This window comes from Aureobasidium pullulans, assembly GCF_000721785.1.
Source record: "Aureobasidium pullulans EXF-150 unplaced genomic scaffold scaffold_2, whole genome shotgun sequence".
NCBI classification, from domain to species: Eukaryota; Fungi; Ascomycota; class Dothideomycetes; order Dothideales; family Saccotheciaceae; genus Aureobasidium; species Aureobasidium pullulans.
In genome coordinates, this window is record NW_021941022.1 from 1714948 (window position 1) to 1733088 (window position 18141).

The 18141-nt window shown below is 51.3% G+C and overlaps 7 protein-coding genes across 7 annotated transcripts; 4 read left to right on the forward strand and 3 right to left on the reverse strand.

The window, feature by feature from the left end:
* Positions 1–49: 49 nt before the first annotated feature.
* On the forward strand, positions 50–6848 carry M438DRAFT_264367 (Not1-domain-containing protein; the record flags this gene model as incomplete). Its single annotated transcript, XM_029899946.1, has 3 exons — positions 50–535; positions 591–927; positions 1006–6848. 3 exons carry the CDS (start codon positions 50–52, stop codon positions 6846–6848), a joined length of 6666 nt encoding a protein of 2221 aa, XP_029765069.1.
* Positions 6849–8172: 1324 nt separating this feature from the next.
* M438DRAFT_371695 (oxysterol binding protein-like protein) lies at positions 8173–9452 on the forward strand (the record flags this gene model as incomplete). The annotated part of the gene is made up of 3 exons (XM_029908285.1): positions 8173–8232; positions 8297–8616; positions 8669–9452. The coding sequence occupies 3 exons, from the start codon at positions 8173–8175 to the stop codon at positions 9450–9452; spliced, it is 1164 nt and encodes a 387-aa protein (XP_029765070.1).
* A 339-nt stretch (positions 9453–9791) lies between these two features.
* M438DRAFT_265743 (kynureninase) lies at positions 9792–11317 on the reverse strand (the record flags this gene model as incomplete). Its single annotated transcript, XM_029900046.1, has 2 exons — positions 9792–10778; positions 10835–11317. The coding sequence occupies 2 exons, from the start codon at positions 11315–11317 to the stop codon at positions 9792–9794; spliced, it is 1470 nt and encodes a 489-aa protein (XP_029765071.1).
* A 448-nt stretch (positions 11318–11765) lies between these two features.
* M438DRAFT_311610 (NAD(P)-binding protein) lies at positions 11766–12952 on the forward strand. Its single transcript, XM_029902477.1, has 2 exons — positions 11766–12333; positions 12390–12952. The coding sequence occupies exons 1-2, from the start codon at positions 11977–11979 to the stop codon at positions 12909–12911; spliced, it is 879 nt and encodes a 292-aa protein (XP_029765072.1). The 5' UTR covers positions 11766–11976; the 3' UTR covers positions 12912–12952.
* A 584-nt stretch (positions 12953–13536) lies between these two features.
* On the reverse strand, positions 13537–15651 carry M438DRAFT_265593 (DUF1793-domain-containing protein; the record flags this gene model as incomplete). The annotated part of the gene is made up of 2 exons (XM_029900038.1): positions 13537–15467; positions 15519–15651. 2 exons carry the CDS (start codon positions 15649–15651, stop codon positions 13537–13539), a joined length of 2064 nt encoding a protein of 687 aa, XP_029765073.1.
* A 648-nt stretch (positions 15652–16299) lies between these two features.
* On the forward strand, positions 16300–17861 carry M438DRAFT_93879 (uncharacterized protein). The gene has a single exon (XM_029910412.1). The coding sequence runs from the start codon at positions 16621–16623 to the stop codon at positions 17500–17502; it is 882 nt and encodes a 293-aa protein (XP_029765074.1). The 5' UTR covers positions 16300–16620; the 3' UTR covers positions 17503–17861.
* M438DRAFT_371699 (uncharacterized protein) lies at positions 17524–17985 on the reverse strand (the record flags this gene model as incomplete). The annotated part of the gene is made up of 2 exons (XM_029908286.1): positions 17524–17859; positions 17917–17985. The coding sequence occupies 2 exons, from the start codon at positions 17983–17985 to the stop codon at positions 17524–17526; spliced, it is 405 nt and encodes a 134-aa protein (XP_029765075.1).
* Positions 17986–18141: the final 156 nt, after the last annotated feature.

Genomic DNA, 18141 nt, shown 5'->3' on the forward strand with positions numbered 1-18141 from the left:
TTCCTTCGAACACGAGCAGTAGAGACTAATGGGCGGGTAGTCGTACCTAATGAGCTTCCCCTCGTCCAATCACACGCAACAATTCTCGAACAGCCACTCTTCGCAAGCACAGCAGTCGACCTCACGCGCCTCGAGGCCAGCACGCCGTGGGCTCCCTCCCATCTCGACCCAGCCCCCATCTGCTGCAAACTCGCCTGCGACGCGCCATATTCTTAGTCGCAACTCGTCCGCCTCGTCGACCTCGTCTGTGCTGTCGCCCACCCAGCAGCAGCAACAGCAGCAGCGCTCACTTCCCGGTGCCGTCACTTCGACTCCCACTTCGGCAACACTCCCGCAAGCTCCACAGTCAGGCGGAAGGAGATTCGCCAGAGCCTCCCAACAACCACAGTCACTGTCAGCATCGCCCATCTCGGCTCACTCGTCGGGCGCGCCGTCTGGACAACTGACCAGCTTGGTCATCACCCAGCTGAACATTCTGCTGAGTACCTTGAAAGACGACAAGAAGTGGGATACACAGGCCGAAAAGATACAGAAGGTAAGCGCCTTCTAGGCCGAGCTCGTCTTGTGCTTGATGACTGATTTCGAGGCAGTTGGTGGATGCGCACGGAATGGACGTGTCGACAACATATTTCAGAAGGCTGCTGCAGAGCAATGCTCCTCTGATCTTCTCGTCAAACCAGAATGCACAGCGCTCAGCAGCAGACAGCGGAAGCTATCCGCTGCTCGTCGGCGAGATGCAGAAACTGACGCGCCTGCCCTCGCAAGCGTCAAAGATTGCCGATGCTCTCGACACGAACACCGACGGCGACCTCTTTAAAGACTTTGATCTGTCGACCTTCATGGATCACTTCAGACTGGACCCTACTGCAAAGGTCACTCTGGCGCTGGCCTGCAAGCTCCTCTCGAAGCAAGACATTAAGACAAAGGGTAATCACTACTCGACATAGCTCCTTTGCTCATGCTATCCTCCAAGCCTCCAAGCTTCACTGCTAACGTGCATTCCAGCCGATGCCATCCTCAGCAACAACTACTCGCCCTTTCTAGAAGCCATCGCAAACCCCACCGCCGCTGATGACGTTTCCTCATCCTTCCTCTCCAGCATCCTCTTCCGCCTTATCCTCGACCCACCCCGGCAATGGAATGACGAAGCCCAGAGACACCTTCTCAACAGCTTGAACGACCGTTTCACAAAGCTTCGCATCTTACCCACAAGCGAAGTCAGTGCCTTCATCGGCTTCATGGAACTGATTCCAATCAGCACCGCCCTCGTCCGCCCCTTACAGAGGGAGGGCCCCCGGGCTACAACAACGATCGAAAGCTGCAAAGATGTCCTGGCTCGAGTCGACCAGATCTCACCACACTTTGTTGCCGTTGCACTGGCGTACATGCTCCTCTCAGACGAGTCATACGATATCGGCGTTTTCGTTTCCGCCGTCCGCCAGCACCCCCAGGCACAGCATCTCGATTGGCATGCCGTTGTAAAGACATTCGACATTAGCCTGATGCGAATCACCAAGCCGCAGTTCCTGGCCCTCTACAACGCGTTGCTCCCCATTGCTCGCGAGACCGACTCGTTCGACATTCAATGCTTGTGGGGCGGTATCTGGAGCGCTCCCAACGCTCAACTGTCCTTTGTCACCGCCTTCCTGTCATGCTCGCCTCAAGAACTCGACGCCACTCAGATCCCCCGTCTGCGTGCCGCCTTCTTCATGGACGAATTTGCCGATGCCACCGAGGAGGTCAAGGCATATGCGCAAAAGGCCGTTAGCCACCCAATGGTGTCAATGGAGGCCACGAAATTCCTCTTCACCGTAATCTTCCAATCACAAGACGCATACAACCAGGCACAACACCTCGGCATCCCGGAGACCGTTATCAACGCAAACACCGACATTTTTGTGTGTGCAGCCTCTGCCGTGGAAAAGCCATGGGCAGCCTTACAGGAGATGGCCCTTAACCAGCTCTTCCGCCCCTTCTTCCATAAGACTCTCCCCAACTACGACTTTGTTCTCCACGCTCTTTGGAAGCACGACAAGTCTTGGCTGGCCAGTAAGCTGGTCGAGGCATACAATTCTGACCCAACCTTGCTGGCTGTCATTTTCGAGCACGCTAGTCAACATGCATGGACCGACACCCTCCTTCTCATCACTAATGAATTTGGGCTGGATCTTGCTGCGTACGGTCATGGCCAAGGCCAAGTCGATCTGGAGGCATGGGCCCAGGGCCACCTCGAAATTTCACCTCAACAGCTCGCTGGAGCGATCGTCACCTTTCTTAGGATCAAAGCCGAAGACGAGCAGTCGGTCCAGCGAGATAACCCACACCAAGTCGTGCCGTTGAAGGTCAAGACAGTTTATGCCCTTCTTAACGTCATTCACGGACACCTCAGTGATGAAGAGATCGGCGCCATTCAACGTGTCTGTCTTCAGGTTTATCCTCGCCTTATCAACTACGGATACAAGTTCGACCATGCCATCGACGCTAACGGCGAGAATGGCAACTCTTTGTCTGAGGATGCTGACGCTAAGATGCAAGAACAATACAAGATGATGTACTCTAATGAAGTCGATCCTCGTGGTATGATCGAGCGCCTCCAACACCTCAAAGAATCTGAGGACTCCGCAGATCAAGACCTGTTTGCATGCATGATCCACGGCCTCTTTGACGAATATAACTGCTTCGGTGAATACCCGTTGGAGGCACTTGCAACAACCGCTGTTTTGTTCGGCGGTATCATCAACTTTGGCGTGCTTTCTTCCCGTGTCACACTCGGTGTTGCGTTGTTCATGGTTCTGGATGCCGTCGCCGAGTACTCCCCCGATGATTCAATGTACAAGTTTGGTCTCCAAGCTCTGCTTCACTTCATCAACCGCCTTGAAGAATGGCCTAGTTTCTGCAACCGTCTCATCGCGATCCCTCATTTGCGTGGTACAGAGGTCTACACGAAGGCTGAGGAAGTCGTTCGCCGCCAACCTGGAGTGGATATCCGTGGAGACTTACAGCCCGAGCTCTCGCTCCCGAATGGCAGTCTGGAAGACTTCGCTCTCGAATCGCAGTACCCTCCTTTCCGAAGCATTCATGTCGAAGCACCCCTCAGACCTGAGCTTTACGAAGAGCCGGATGAGGAAACTTCAGACAAGGTTATGTTTGTCCTCAACAACGTCTCTAAGCGCAACATTGATGACAAGTTCCGTGATCTGGAAGCTGCTCTTGAGGAGCGTCATCACCAGTGGTTTGCCAACTACCTCGTCGAGGATCTGGCCAAAGCGCAACCGAACTTCCAAAGTCTTTACTTGCAAATCCTGACAATGTTTGACGAAAAGCTGCTCTATGCTGAGGTTCTGCGCGAAACCTACAACAGTCTTTCTAGGATTCTGAACGCAGAAGCAACCATGAACAACGCCCAAGATCGTACAAACTTGAAGAACCTTGCTGCTTGGTTGGGTATGCTCACCCTGGCTCGCGATCAACCGATCCTCCACCGCAACCTCTCCTTCAAGGATCTTTTAATCGAAGCCCACCAAACCCAACGTCTCCTGATCGCAATTCCATTCACCTGTAAGGTTCTCTCTCAAGCCAAGGACTCGAAGGTATTCCGACCCCCACAGCCATGGTTGATGGAGCTAGTCAGTTTCCTGGTTGAGCTCTATGATTTTGCTGAGCTCAAGCTCAACCTTAAGTTCGAGATTGAGGTCTTGTGCAAGGATTTGGGTCTTGATCACAAGGCAGTTGAGCCTGCTTCGATCATTCGCACTCTACCCCTTCATCATGAAGGCGAGCTGCTTCAGCAATATCCTACTGACACCATGGATGGATTTGGCGACATGCATCTCATGTCTTTGTCCAAGAGGGCTCCAAGTGAACGCTTCTCTTCCCAGGATGTCCTCAAGTCTTTGCCTGACCTTGGTGCTATGCTCAATTACCCCCCCTCGTCCGGCAGCATCTCCCACGCTCAACTCAAGAGTATCTTCCTTGACGCTGCCCAACGCGCCATTACCGAGATTATTGCTCCGGTCGTCGAACGTTCGGTCACAATTGCTGCCATCTCTACATCGCAGCTCGTCGAGAAGGACTTCGCCATGGAAGCTGATGTGGATCGTATGTGCTCGAGTGCTCATAACGTGGTCAAGGCGCTCTCGGGAAGCCTCGCGCTTGTTACTTGCAAGGAGCCTCTTCGTATGAGCATCTCCAACAACATTCGCATACTGGCCTCACAAAACCTGCGTGAACCTCTCCCTGAGGGCTCTATTCTCATGTTTGTTAACGACAACCTCGACACAGTGTGTAAGCTTGTCGAAGACGCTGCGGAATCGCAGTCAATGGCAGAGATCGATGCACAGATCCAAGAAGCCGTCGAGCGTCGCAAGAGACACGCCGCCGAGCAGCGTGCAATCGAAGCTTTCAACTATCCCGCTGTTAGCCGATGGGCATTCTTCATTCCCGAGCCGTACAGGCAGGATCCAGGTGGCTTGAATCCACAGCAGTTGGCCATCTACGAGGACTTTGGCCGTCAAATGCGTGTGCCTGCTGCCCCTCACGCCAACGCAGTGCCGCAGGACAACACTCGCCAACTGCAGGAGCTCACTGAGAACTACTTGCCAAGCATACCTACACCGGCCGAAAATCCAGCCATTCCAAGACAAGGACAACAGCAGCAACGGGTTGTGCCTTCTCAAGGCCAAACTAATGGTTACATGACGACTGAGGTTATCATTGGACACGTTTTCGAAGCTCTGGCCGATCTCCAGCGCGTTGCTCATGAGGCACCCGAAGAGCACATTGGAGAGATTGGTCCCGCCTCGCCCGTTCGTGAGGCGTATGCACAGTTGATGCGTATGATCGAGAGCTCTCCTGAAAAGGAGCAGTTGGCTCTGGCTACTGTCCAGAGAGCGACTTTGTTTGCCTACACAAAGTCTGAGACTCGTCTTGAGATTGAAGTCTTTGTCGAAGTCTTGAACCACCTCTGTCTGATCTCAGTCACCACAGCTCGCAACTTGACTATCTATCTGCAGTCCATTAACGATGACAAGGTTTACAACGGTCCAGTCACTGTGTGCCTGCTCAAGACAGGCTTGCTCGACATCCATCACGTCGACTTGCAAACATCTCAGGCAATCATGCAAAAGAAGACAGTCGCTGTCGAATTCCTTGGCGCTCTCATTGACGAGCTGATACTTAGCGAGCACCCAGCCGCTCTTCGCGCAGACTTTGTTCTTTCCTTTGGCGCACTTGGCCAGTGGCTCTCCGAGGACCCCAGTGTGGAGATGGGCAAAGACATTGTTAAGAAGCTACAAGACGTGTCCAATGGTGCACCACCACCCAGTCCTCCCGCATCCGATAAGCAGGATCAGCTCGAATACGTTTTTGAAGAGTGGGTGCGCCTTCAAAGACCCGAAGTCCCTGAACGCTACATGGTGGCATTCATTCAGCAACTGCAGAGTCGTAGCCTACTCAGCAATCAGGAAGAATTCGCCTCGTTCTTGCGTGTCTGCATCGAGATGTCGCTCGACTGTTTTGAACGCGAGGCACTCACCTATGGCAGCCTGGACCATGCTTACATCCATGTCGACGCTCTTGCCAAGCTGATTGCTTCGCTTGTAGCATATCAAAGTGATGGCGAAGGCGTCCTCTCGGGTAGCAAGACCGATTACCTCAAGGCCATCCTTGGTCTTCTCGTTCTGGTCATGAACCACCACGGAACGACTCGCCCTGATGAACGCTTCAATGACAGAATCTTTTTCAGACTCATGTCTAGTCTGCTATGTGAGCTAGCCGCCTTTAGAGTACAACTCGGCGACGAATACCAGGATCTCATCCTTGTCTTTGGCAAGGCTTCCCTGGCTCTGCAGCCTAGGTTCTTCCCCCTTTTCACGTTCTCATGGCTGGCTCTGATCAGTCATCGTATGTTTGTGCCTGAGGTCATGAGATCGGCTGACAGAAAGGGATGGGACGTCTACCTACAGATCCTTCAAGTCCTCTTTAGCTTCCTTGGTGACTTGGTTAGCACTCAAGAGATCTCTATGCACGCAGCAGAATTCTACCGCGGCGTGTTGAGAGTCCTTCTCATCCTTCAGCACGATTTCCCAGAGTTCCTCACCGAGAACCATATGCGCCTCAACAGCAGCGTCCCTGCAGGCCTGCTTCAGTTGCAAAATGTTATCAACTGCGCATACCCTTCGTCCTTCCAGGAGCTCCCTGATCCGTTCACCCCAGGTCTCAAGATGAACCGTCTTGAACAGATTCGCCAGATGCCAGACCTCCGTGGCGGATTTGAAGACGTCTTGTCTGATGCAGGGCTCGACGCTGCTATCGACAACTTGCTTAAAGGCAAGGACATCAAGGATGATGATATCAAGACCGTCATCAGTGCTATCGACAACGAAGGCCAACCTGATGCCCTCGTTGCCAATGCTTTGATCTTGCAGATTGGCAACACCGCTACCGCAGGATCTTCGGTATTTTCACCATCCGCAACCCCTGCCAAAGTGATTGAGCGTTTGTTGCATGAATCGCGCCATGAAGTGCGATACCAACTCCTTAGCGCCATTACCAACCAGGTGCGCTACCCTAACGCGCACACCCACTATTTCTCGACCGCGTTACTTCACCTTTTCACAGTCAGCTCGGAAGACCTTCAACAGCAGGTCGCCAGAGTACTGGTTGAGCGTGTCATGTCCGCAAGACCTCATCCTTGGGGACTGCTTGTAACCGTCTTGGAGCTTGTCAAGAACAACTCCTACAACATCTGGGAGCTTGGCTGGATGAAGGCCGCTCCTGAGGTTGAGAGAATGATGCTGAATGTTGCCCACAGCTCAGGACTCGCACAGAGCCCGCGTGCCATGACCTAGATTTTGGGGGGATCTACTCAACACGATTGAGCATTGCATAAAAGCAACCACAGCAAACTTTGGCAAAGACAGACCGATCTACAGAATGCTTTGGGGAAAGCAGATCTGAAAGCTTCAATCTGTCCTTTGACCAGTACAAAGCACGATACGATTTCTACCCAACAAGTCTTAACACATTGTTCGTGGCACCTGGCTTTACTCCTCTCAAGCTCTTTTCTTTACAACTTCTATCTTCTGTGTATAATTTTGGGGGCCATCGATCAAAACAAACGGAGTGGTACTATTTCTTGGAGTGGGGGGTTTTCATTCGAATCACAAAAAGAGCATTAGAAGGCGGAAAGGGAGGGCGTGGGCTATCCGGCGCTTTTGTTTCTTCTTGAAGCAGAAAAGAGAAGAGTGATTAGATGGACAAAACATGATGATGACGATGATTGAAATGCCAGATTCACAAGTTTTTTATTTGACGTTAGAAAAAGCGATGACTTGTATTATCTTCACTTCTTGACATGGTTAGTCCGTGACATATTGTAGAAAGATGATAGTCGTCACCAATGTGACCTGCTCGATGTTCCCGCTCCTGGTGATGATCAGGCCTCCAGCCATCTCCGTGATTCTTGATGAACCAGGTCGAACGGCTAGTCTGCTTAATTCAGCACAGAGGTACAGTCGACGGCGGACCTCAATCGATAGAGTTCATGACTATTTGAAGGAAACTCACAATGCAGGATAGACGGAGCCGTATCCGCGGATAGCTCGTGACACGACTGGTTCTTAGTAGAGAGATGGCAGATCACAGGTGGCATCATATACTTTAATAGCCAGGCACGTCAATCACAACGAAAACGAAAAGCAGTCGATAGGTAAATGGCTTAGCTGTACCTCGATCTTACATGTACGAGGGGATGTATGTACCAGGGTCTATTCGGTAGTCCAGTCGAGGCAGGCACGGCGGATAAAGGTGAGCCAATTGTGAGGCTGAGACGCCAAGGATGACGACGAGGGGATGGAAATGAGACAGAGGCGACGGCGGAAGTGGTCACTGGTGCAGTTGCGATCGAACCATTGTTGCAACATTCTGTGTACTCTACCAGACCCTTTTCTTGCTTGTCCTTATCTCGGCTGTCCTACAGTGTCATCTTCGCGCGTACAAACCCCCTTCGAACGGTTTCCAAAGCTTCATCAACGCAACGTAACGCCAGCTCTCGGGACCTCCGTAATTTGACAATCGCATCCAGCCCCTCATCTACCACCCACGTCGTCGTGCTCCGCCAACTCACCCTAACAAACATCCACACCACAAAACCACAACCCACCACATCACATCATGGCAGAAGGTTCAGCTGTTCCCACTGCCAGCAAGGGCTCATGGGGTTCTTTCCTCAAGGTAGAGTAGCGCCTCCCGTCTATTGCGTCTCTGTCACGGCTGGTCAACTGACGCATCAACACAGTCGATAGCCTCTTTCAATGGCGACCTATCGTCCCTTACCGCCCCCGCCTTCATCCTGTCGACTACTTCGCTCACTGAGTTCTCGGCGTACTGGTCCGAGATGCCGTCCGTCATGGTCGCTCCCGCCTCGGAGAAGGACAAGCAGAAGCGCTGCATGCTCGTCCTCAAGTGGTTCTTGAGCACTCTCAAGCAACAATACACTTCGCGTAACGAGAAGCTCGGTAGTGAGAAGAAGCCCCTCAACCCTTTCCTGGGTGAGCTGTTCATGGGCAAGTGGGTCGACCAAGCCGGTACCACTGAGCTCATCAGTGAGCAGGTCAGGTGTGTATAACTCTGCTCGCATGACGCCCTCATTTCCTAACCGCAATACTAGCCACCACCCCCCAGTCACCGCATACAGCATCTGGAACAAGCAGCATGGTGTCCGTCTCCAGGGATACAACGCTCAGAAGGCCTCATTCGGTAGAACTATCAACGTCAAGCAGATCGGTCACGCCGTCCTCCACATCGACGAATACGACGAGGACTACCTCATTACCCTCCCTGCCCTGCACATCGAGGGTCTTATCACCGGTTCGCCTTACGTCGAGCTCGAGCGCAGCACCCACATCGTCTCATCCACTGGCTACACTTGCAAGGTCGACTACAGCGGTAAGGGTTGGGTCAGCGGCAAGAAGAACTCCTTCACCGCCACCATGTACCCCAACGGTCGCGAAAAGGACGTCATCTACACTGCCGAGGGCCAGTGGAGCGACAACTTTGTCATCAAGGATTCCCATAAGAAGGTTGTCGATTCGTACGACGCCAAGAAGATGACCAAAACCCCTCTTCAGGTCGCACCCATCGAACAGCAGGATCCTCTCGAGTCGCGTCGCGCCTGGAGCAAGGTCGCCGAGGCCATCAACCGTGGTGATATGGACACCACTTCGGCCGAGAAGTCGCTCATCGAGAACCAGCAGCGCGAATTGCGCAAGAGAGAAAAGGAGCAGGGTTCCGAATGGCAACGTAGATTCTTCAAGCGTGTGCCTAACAGCCCACACTTTGACGCCATGGCCCACCAAGTCCCCGGCGGCAGTCTCGAGGCCGACAAGACGAACGGAGTCTGGATGTTCGACCCCGCTATGGCCAAGGCAGCCAACCCTTCCTACGACCTGTAAGAGGATGACTACAAAAAGGTGTAAATAAAGCACAGGACGAAGAAGAACAACGACAACAAGCTCCAGCTGGCAAACAGAGGGTGAATGGCGAGATTGAAGGCGAGTAGTGGTTTGGGCATCTTTTTCGTGGCTATGGGGATTTCTTTTTGGGGGGTGTTTTCTATTTTCCTTTTTCCGCCTTTGTTCGTTACTACTGCAACGAAACATTCTCGTAACAGAATTACATCGCTGTTCAACAAAAATATGATTTCATCAAGCCATTGTTTGTTTTGATCTATAATTTGTACAAGGCTGTCATTCAAGGATTATGTCCCGCAGCTCTGGTGAGTTGAAGAAGTGCTACTTGACTTCGCTCCAGCCCTTGTCTTCCTTTCCACCTTCCACCATAACTGACGACTCTGCCTCACCATCCTTCTTGTTCGCAGCCTCCTTGCAAGCATCCTTGAACACAACCATGAATCGCAAAACATCCTGCCATGAATTGTACAGAGGAGCAGGAGCCACACGAATGACATCAGGTCTTCTCTCATCAACAACCACACCTTTCTGCTCCAACACATGCATGACGTGATCGAGCAATCCAGGCGCCAGACGAATGGACAATTGCGCACCTCTTGCTTCAGGATCAGAAGGTGTGATGATGGTGAAAGTATCCTTGAAATCCTTTTCCTGTTTCGTAGCCAAGAGCAATTTTTCCAGATATCCAGTCAACTTGACAGACTTTTGGCGAAGAGCTGGGAGAGAAGTTTTGTTGAAGACGTCAAGAGAGGCGCGGAGAGCCGTCATATCTGCGACTGAAGGGTTGCTTAATTGCCAACCTCCCGCCCCAGCGATAGGGGTGAAGTTGTTTTCCATGGCGAATCTACTGCTCTTGTCGCTGCCCCACCATCCACTGAGTCTGGGGAGATATTGCGACTTCGAAGAGTCGGAAGAGGGAGTTACTTGGCTGTGGCGTTCATGCACGAAGAGGCCGCCGATGCTGCCGGGACCGCAGTTGAGGTATTTGTAACTGCACCAGGCTGCGAAATCGACGTCCCATTCGTGGAGTTTGAGAGGTAGGTTTCCGGCTGCGTGGGCGAGATCCCAGCCGACGACTATGCCTTTCTTTTGTGCGTGGGCGGTGATGGTGGGGATGTCGAAGAATTGGCCAGTGTAGAATTGGATGCCGGGCAGGAGGAGAAGAGCTGTGGTATCGGCGTGTTTATCGATTGTGTTGAGGATCTGCTGGGTACTGAGGATAGGATTCTGAGGGTCCTCTGGCTCGAGCAAGATCATGGAGGTTGCCGGGTCCTGGTTGTGATGGAGCAGTTGAGATTCTACTGCGTACTGTTGGTTCTCATCAGTAACCATTTAACATCAATGCAGGAAGAGCGGTGACTTACATGATCACTGGGGAAAGCTTTTCCCTCGATAATGATCTTCCACCTCTGCTCATTGGGACGATAGAAACTCGCCATGGCCAAATGCAAGTTTGCAGTCAAGGTTTGCATAACAGCAACTTCGTTCTTCTTGGCTCCCACAATCTCACACATATCTCCAATCACATCATCATCGACGTGCAACCAAGGCGGCAATTTCGAATCTTCGATTTCGGTAAAGTGGCCAAAGACGCCCTTTGTTGCCCATGTTTGGAGATAGTTTTGTTGGTATTGAGCTGTCAGGCGTGGTTGGAGTCCCAGTGAGTTGCCGCAGAGGTAGGTACATTGTTGTGAGTTTTCTTGAGAGGAAGGTTGAAGTGTTTTGGCATGGAGGTCGGAGATTGTTGGGATGATGAATTGGGAGCGGAAGGAAGATAGAGGATCCTGTTCATCCTGGGGTTTGGCGTAGGACTCGCTAAAGAGTTCTGCAGTTTCCTGATTTGCCATATTGGATAAGGCACGTGCGTGTCTTTGAACGTTCGTGGGAATTGGAGTCAGTCGTAGTTTCCTCCAAATCGTGGTTCTAGAAGATCGAGAGAAGTTGGACAAGGCGCCGGCGATTGTGTTCATATGTCTCCGAAATATCCGTGCTTTGGAATCAAGATATTTCAGTCTTCACTCTGCAGAGTTGGAATGATGTGAAGTCAAGTCTTTCCTATGAGTTCCCAGATTTGCCTTGCAATCTTAGTAGCCGGCAAACAAGCTTTGGAAATGTCAATGTTGTTTGACAAAAAGAGAGATGGTCGTTTGTATGGACGATCAATCTGGCCAAGACGTCATGACAGCTCTCCCCACGTTTTCTCCGACCTCGCTCGGATCTTGTTCTTCAGACCGAGACGTCCTTAATCTTGACATTGGATGCACTGCACATGCCAAGGCACACAGTTGGTCATGTCAAAGAGAGGAGAGGGTTTCTGCTTGCAGTCACTGCCATCTCGAAATACACCAGTCTTGTCGAGTTCCAAGATATCAATCATGTCCCTGAATAAAGGCTGCCGAAGTACCTCGGCATGTTCAAGGTAGGTCTCCTCATTTGGTAACGATATATCACGTAGCTCTTTCCTCGGGCCATTCTCCAACAGACCTTTGCCTCGTACACGGCAATCATGGCACCAAACGACCGCATCTCTCAAATCGCATCCCATCTCAACTACCCTCGTGGCCTTCTTGCCGGCCAAGTCGCCATTGTCACAGGAGCAGGCCAAGGCATCGGAGCAGAAACAGCAAGACTCTTCGCCAATGAAGGAGCCAAAGTCGTCATCTCAGACATTGATGCCGACAAAGCCAATGCTGTTGCCAAATCCATCAACGAGAGTGGAGGCAAGGCATTAGCTGTCGCTGGAGATATGCTAGACGATGCCTACCTCACGACCTTGATCTCAAAGACTGCCAAGTTTGGCGAGGGCAAGATCCACATCATTGTCAACAATGCAGGCTTCACCTGGGACGGTGTAATCCACAAGGTGACTTTTCTCAATATATCCAACTTACCTCTACTCTGCTAACACAAGAGAAACAGACAACAGACAAGCAATGGGACACCATCATGTCCCTCCACGTCTCCGCTCCCTTCAAACTCGTCCGTGCCGCCGCCCCCTACTTCCGCGTCAAGGACAAGGCCCCCAGAAACATCATCAACATCTCCTCAACCTCCGGCCTCCACGGCAACGCGGGCCAAGCCAACTACGCAGCCGCCAAAGCCGCAGTCACCGGCCTCACAAAGACAATCGCAAAAGAGTGGGGTCCAGCTTTCGGTGTCCGCTGCAACACGGTAGCATTCGGTCACATTGCGACGAGGTTGACGGCGGCGAAGGAGGAAGGTGCATTCGTGACCACTCCAGATGGTGAAAAGATTGCTCTGGGTATTCCTGGGGCGCAGAAGAAGGGTAGAGAAGAGGGTGCTGGTGCTTTCAAGGATATTCCGCTGGGTAGACCTGGTACTGCTACAGAGGCTGCTGGTGCTATTTTGGGTGTTGTGAGTCCTTACTTTTCATATGTCAGTGGGCAGACCATCAGTGTGACTGGTGGCCGTAACATTTAGGAGAGACATCGAGTCTACACTATACGTATTCCAATCCTAGTCTATACATTCGATCTCTCTTGTGCAAAGTAGAACTTCAATCCTCCTTGCTCCTTCTCTCTACTTGAGGGAAAGAAGAGATGGGAATGAGATTGGAGGAACTGGGTGGGAAGAAAAGGAGAGGAGATGACTTGAAGTTTTGGCATCTCGGGATGTATTATACTCACTGTATCATGTTCAAGACACCAGAGAAGTTGCAAGATTGAGTAGAGGTTAACAAAAATGGCATGAATTAGTTTCCAGCTGGAAAGAATGTAATGATACACAAGGCTATGACACCTTCCAGCAACAGCAACTAAACCAGAGATTCCAAAGAGTCGGCGATAATGTGTTTGACAGCATTAAAAATTGGTGTCCAGTTGACAAGCAAGAAATTGACCTACCTGAATAAACCAATGTCCACATTACAGGCGAACCAGGCAAATAGTAGATATGGCGCAACTTCGAAAAAGGGGTTTCTCGCATGTTGTATGTTCTCTTTCCAAATCACTCTTTTCTTGCAGATCAACATCCATAAACTTCGCAATCTTGATTGCAACCAAGTTGGTAACCGCTTCATCCACACAGCTGATGGTGCTTCAGACGTCTAGCCTGAGTTGGGTCCCTTGACCAGTGCCCAGATAGCCCAGTGTGCACCCACGGTAGGCCTGGCCCTGAATTCTGCAAGACCTTCCTTGTCTCCTTTGACGTAATACCTGTCACTGAACGGTTGAGTGTTCTTCTTGTTACTGGCGTAAGCCCACACATCGTCCACGAACATATTCATCGTCTTCTCCGAGCTCGTCGCTGCGACCCAGAAGTCCCAGTCCGTTTTGCCCCAGAGTGCGTTGGAAGAGATGGCCACGCCACCTTGACTGCGTACGGTGGGGTAGAAGTCGGATTGAGACTCGAATATGGAGGAAGGAAATGTGGTGAGGTTCAGGAGAGCCTGTGGGTAGAGGTTGAAGGTCAAGTACCAATCTTTAGTGCCATAGGTGAGGTCAAGGTATGGTAACTTGGTGATGGACGAATTTGCGGTTCCTGTACCTGGCACGAGTATTGTCGCTGCAAAGGCTGCTCCGATTCCTCCCCACTTTTGTTGGCCAGAGATGGAGCTATAGGCCGACAATCCCACTGCTGCCTTGATGGCCAAGCTCGTCATGTTAGTAAAAGCTCCCAGACCGTCGGTAGTAGACAACTGGTTTGAGGGATAAAGACCGTAGTTGTCGAGATATACTGCATAGCCAGGCCAGATGCTGTCGTACTGCTTTGCCCAAGTCTTATCACCAGTCGCCTTCTCATAGGCATCAACGAGGATGAAAAGGTTGCCGGTTTCTTCAAGAGGCATCCGCTCATCGTTACCTCCATCATACCCGGTTGCATTGGGATAGTTCGTCCCAATATCGTGAACTACCCACGGATTTGGATAATTTCCTGACTTGAGGTACTTCAATACCGGATCTAGAAGAAGCCGGATGTATTCAGGCGCGAACACGTAGAAGAACGGCAATGCTGGGTATAGGATGTCGACTGTGTTCATGTTTCCATCAGAGGAGATCTCCTTGATGAATGCTTGCACTTCGCTCGTGTTCAGTGTGTCGGCGGGTATAGTGAGGTCAATCCCGCCCATGACTTGTCTCATGGACAGAGCGAGGATGTCCGAGTAATTCTTGCCAGCGAGATCAGTCCCGGTATTTTTAATCGACGCGTCCAGATCATTGGACTCCTTGAGCGCAGCATCATAGTCGTCGAAGAAATGATTGACTGCACTTGGGATATCCGAGTATTGGCTTCTGTAATAGTGCGTCTGAGGCGACCCAAGATAATTGATGGCATCCTCTCGAACTACACCGACAGCATATCTGACAGTGGCTGGCTTTTGGATCAACCCAAGCCTATAAGCAAATCCGTATGAGCCACCAGTCTGACAAGTGTCACCTTGACTCAAGGCGGTCAAATTTCCTGTGGCTTGGAACTGCGCTCGCGTAGCTTCTGACGGCCCAGACATTGACGAAAGTGTGTGAATTTCAGATTGATGAGCTGCAAACACCACTTTGCCCCAGAGAGCAAGCTCCGTACGCGACTGAGAATACGTAGCTCCATTGGCACTGAACTCATACAGATGGGTGCCGTTCGAAACTGAATTCGAGCAAGAGTTGGCTTTGTCTCCAGTCCAGGACTCGTCGATATCAGAGTATATATCAATGTCGGATGGTCGTTCGTTGGTCGTTGCTGTAGTGATGGAGAGATATGAGAATGGAAGTGATTGCCTGACATAATCTTTTGGTGAGACCGGAGAGAAGAAGTCCAGTGTGAATTGGGCATTCCCTGCGGTGACAACGAAGATTGAATGAGTGGATGTGAAGCTTGCTTTAACGACTGTAGCCGCTTTGGTGTTGACTGCTGGACGGGAAACGCCGAACAGGTTGTACGTCTGCCTGTCGACGTTTGCAAGGACGGACCATCCGAGATTGTTTCCATACCAGAATTGTGGTTGAGCTGTTGGTAGCTTCGCAACTTGATCACCGGGTAGCCACGCTGCTCAATCGTTAGCAAGTGCTCAGATGATGGCGAAGGTGGTATTTTAACCTGAGAGATATGGATTTCGAACAGCCAAAGGATAAGAAGGGGGTTGTATAGGTGTATAGTCAATAGCTGACGAAGTATAAGCAAGTTGCAACGGCAGCAAAATGCCAACTACCCAAGAAGTAAATCTAGTCATGATAGCATGTTGCGACGTCTGGAAGTCAGAGATGTTGCAAACCACTCGCAAGTGTAAAAGCATTGCCAAAGTCAATAAAGCAAGAGCGATGTATAAGCTCCTTCCAACCTTCGAGCGTGTTGATCTGACGGGCTTAAGCCTCCAAGGCACATGTACCTCTTGCCAACGCTTTTCTTCCAAGTTCGCAACCATCCTGCTTGTCTGGCTGTTTTGGTAGGTGAGAAATACATTCCAGGAATCCTAGCTTACTTTCTCAGTTGCACCTACTGATCTACATCAAGCCATATTAGCTTCACGTGCTGCATTGCGACGCAACTGACGTCGGATCACCCTAGTGGAGTTAAGATCTCCATGTCGATGGCTTGGAAACCTTGCGCTGGGGTTGAACATGCTCTCCTTGAGTACAGTCTGAAGTCAGCCACGATACCTCCTGAAACCTTTGACACAGGCGCCTGAGGCAAGATGATCTTGCAAATAAGATTATAACTCGTGAGAAAGCTAAGCGAGCTGACAAGTGGGGTTCGTGAAGCCAAGACAGATATTCGGCTTAGAAACATCAAAATCGATTCTGCCAGGCAAGGCCTTGTTGGGCTCCTACACAAGAACAAAGCAGTAACACTGTAAAACAAAAGGACAGAGGTGATAGAACAGCAGACTGACAAAACATTGATGCCCCCTAACGGAGTCGAACCGGTGACCTCGGCATTACTAGTGCCGCGCTCTACCAACTGAGCTAAAGGGGCTTTGTTGTATATTTAGCTTGAAACACGTTAATTACTAAGTTTCTGACGCTGGCGAGAATCGAGTGGTCAAACTTCAGCACATGTTCAAACTTCAGAGGCAGACGAGGCATTGGAGGAAACGAAAGCAAGCAAACAAAACCGTCAGAACCAGAATCTCAAAGAAGGAATCGGAGCAGAAGAACTCTTCAGAAAGCACCATCAGCATCTGGATGAGTTGATAGCAAGAATGGTAGACCCAGTAAAAGTCCCTAGAACCCACGTCTGCTACCGCTTCTTGTCTCAGTCTTCATTACGTTTCGGTTCCGGCGGCCGCGAAACAGGTGTGCATCAAACACGCATCATGAGTCGACCTCCCCGCAACCGCGCGGACGAAGGCAATGCCAACCACCCACCCACATTGTCGCGAGCGCATCCACGATCAACATCATCACAACCGCTAGGACCAAGGTCTCGCCAACCATCCCGCATACACTGGCAAGGTCAGGAGCAGAGTTCAAGGAATGAGAGATTGCCTTACGCAAGATACAGCGGGCCAGATACCCCGACGTGGATGCAGTTAAGGGACTTCAGCTCTATTCTGCCACCCCCTCGTCCAGTTTCTGGGCCTTCAAGAGAAATGATACGGCGACCTTCGGCTCCAGAACCTCCATCGTCGCAGAGACAGGCGCGTGTCTCGGGTGCTGGGACTGTCGAGAGAATGGTGGGAAGACACGAAAGTCGCAGACGTTCCATCGATGCGGCAATCGCGACTCGTCAAGATACCAGAGTGACGCAAGCTCAAAGATACCAGTCCAGGTCTGAAAATCGCAGAGTCGATACGATTTATCATCGCGAAGAAGTGACGACGCTTCGCAGACGTTTCTTTAGAGCTCCAGAGTATGAGGTGAGGCGCTTTGATGCTACGACAATACGCAGAAATGGTGGCGATGAGTCAAGGCAGGATGTGGGAGCCAGACGAGTGCGTGATAGACCAGATGATCAATGGTCGACGACAGCTACGGTCGGAGGCGGTGGTCGAGGTCGTGTGTTCAGAAGAGGCAGTCCGGGTCCAGAACGTCAAGACGAGCGCAGAGGTCGAGGGGAGCGTCGTTCATCACGACGAAGATGAGGGAAGCAATGAGCAACCACTTCATCCTGCTACGCCATGCTCGGTTTTGACTTCCTTGTCTGGTTGTTGTTGTTGTTGTTGTTGTTGCTGCTGCGACTTCTCTTCATCCTCCTTTGTCCATCCCCATGGCGAGACTTCAGCAGCTGGAGCCAAATCACTGTCCTTCCCATAGCTCTCTTTAGTCCTCTTCAACAAGTCTTGCATGTCATTGCTCTCCCATTCTTTCCTTAAATCTTGTACGCCGGTGACGGCACCAATAGCGGCCTTCTTCAGGCCGACGAACGCAGCAGATTTGGTGGTTGCGGGGCGAGTGAGCGGTGAGATCAGACCTGGGATAGTCGTTCGTAGTGCGGTTACCTGCGCGGACAGTCAGCGTCCTGTTTGTGTGGAGCCAGGGCAGCATGGGGTGTTTACCTTGTCGGTGAGGGCTTCCAGTTTTGCGAGAGCGGCTTCGTAGTCTGCTTCAGTCCATGCTTCTGCCATGTTGACTGTCTGTTTAGTTTGCGCAATTGACTTTTGTGGTATGCGACACTGAGGTGTGTTTTGGAAAGGGAAGATGGATGGTGGATGGGTTGCCTGCATTCAGATCATGAACTAGTGGTCCAAGCGCGCCTCTTTCACATGTCACGCCCGCGGCTC

Bases quoted from the DNA above. Each gene is read 5' to 3' on its own strand.
- M438DRAFT_311610 (XM_029902477.1), top strand. From the start codon at position 11,977: ATGGCACCAAACGACCGCATCTCTCAAATCGCATCCCATCTCAACTAC. The intron at 12,334-12,389 runs GTGACTTTTCTC...CAAGAGAAACAG, and splicing joins GGGACGGTGTAATCCACAAG to ACAACAGACAAGCAATGGGA.
- M438DRAFT_93879 (XM_029910412.1), top strand. From the start codon at position 16,621: ATGGTAGACCCAGTAAAAGTCCCTAGAACCCACGTCTGCTACCGCTTC.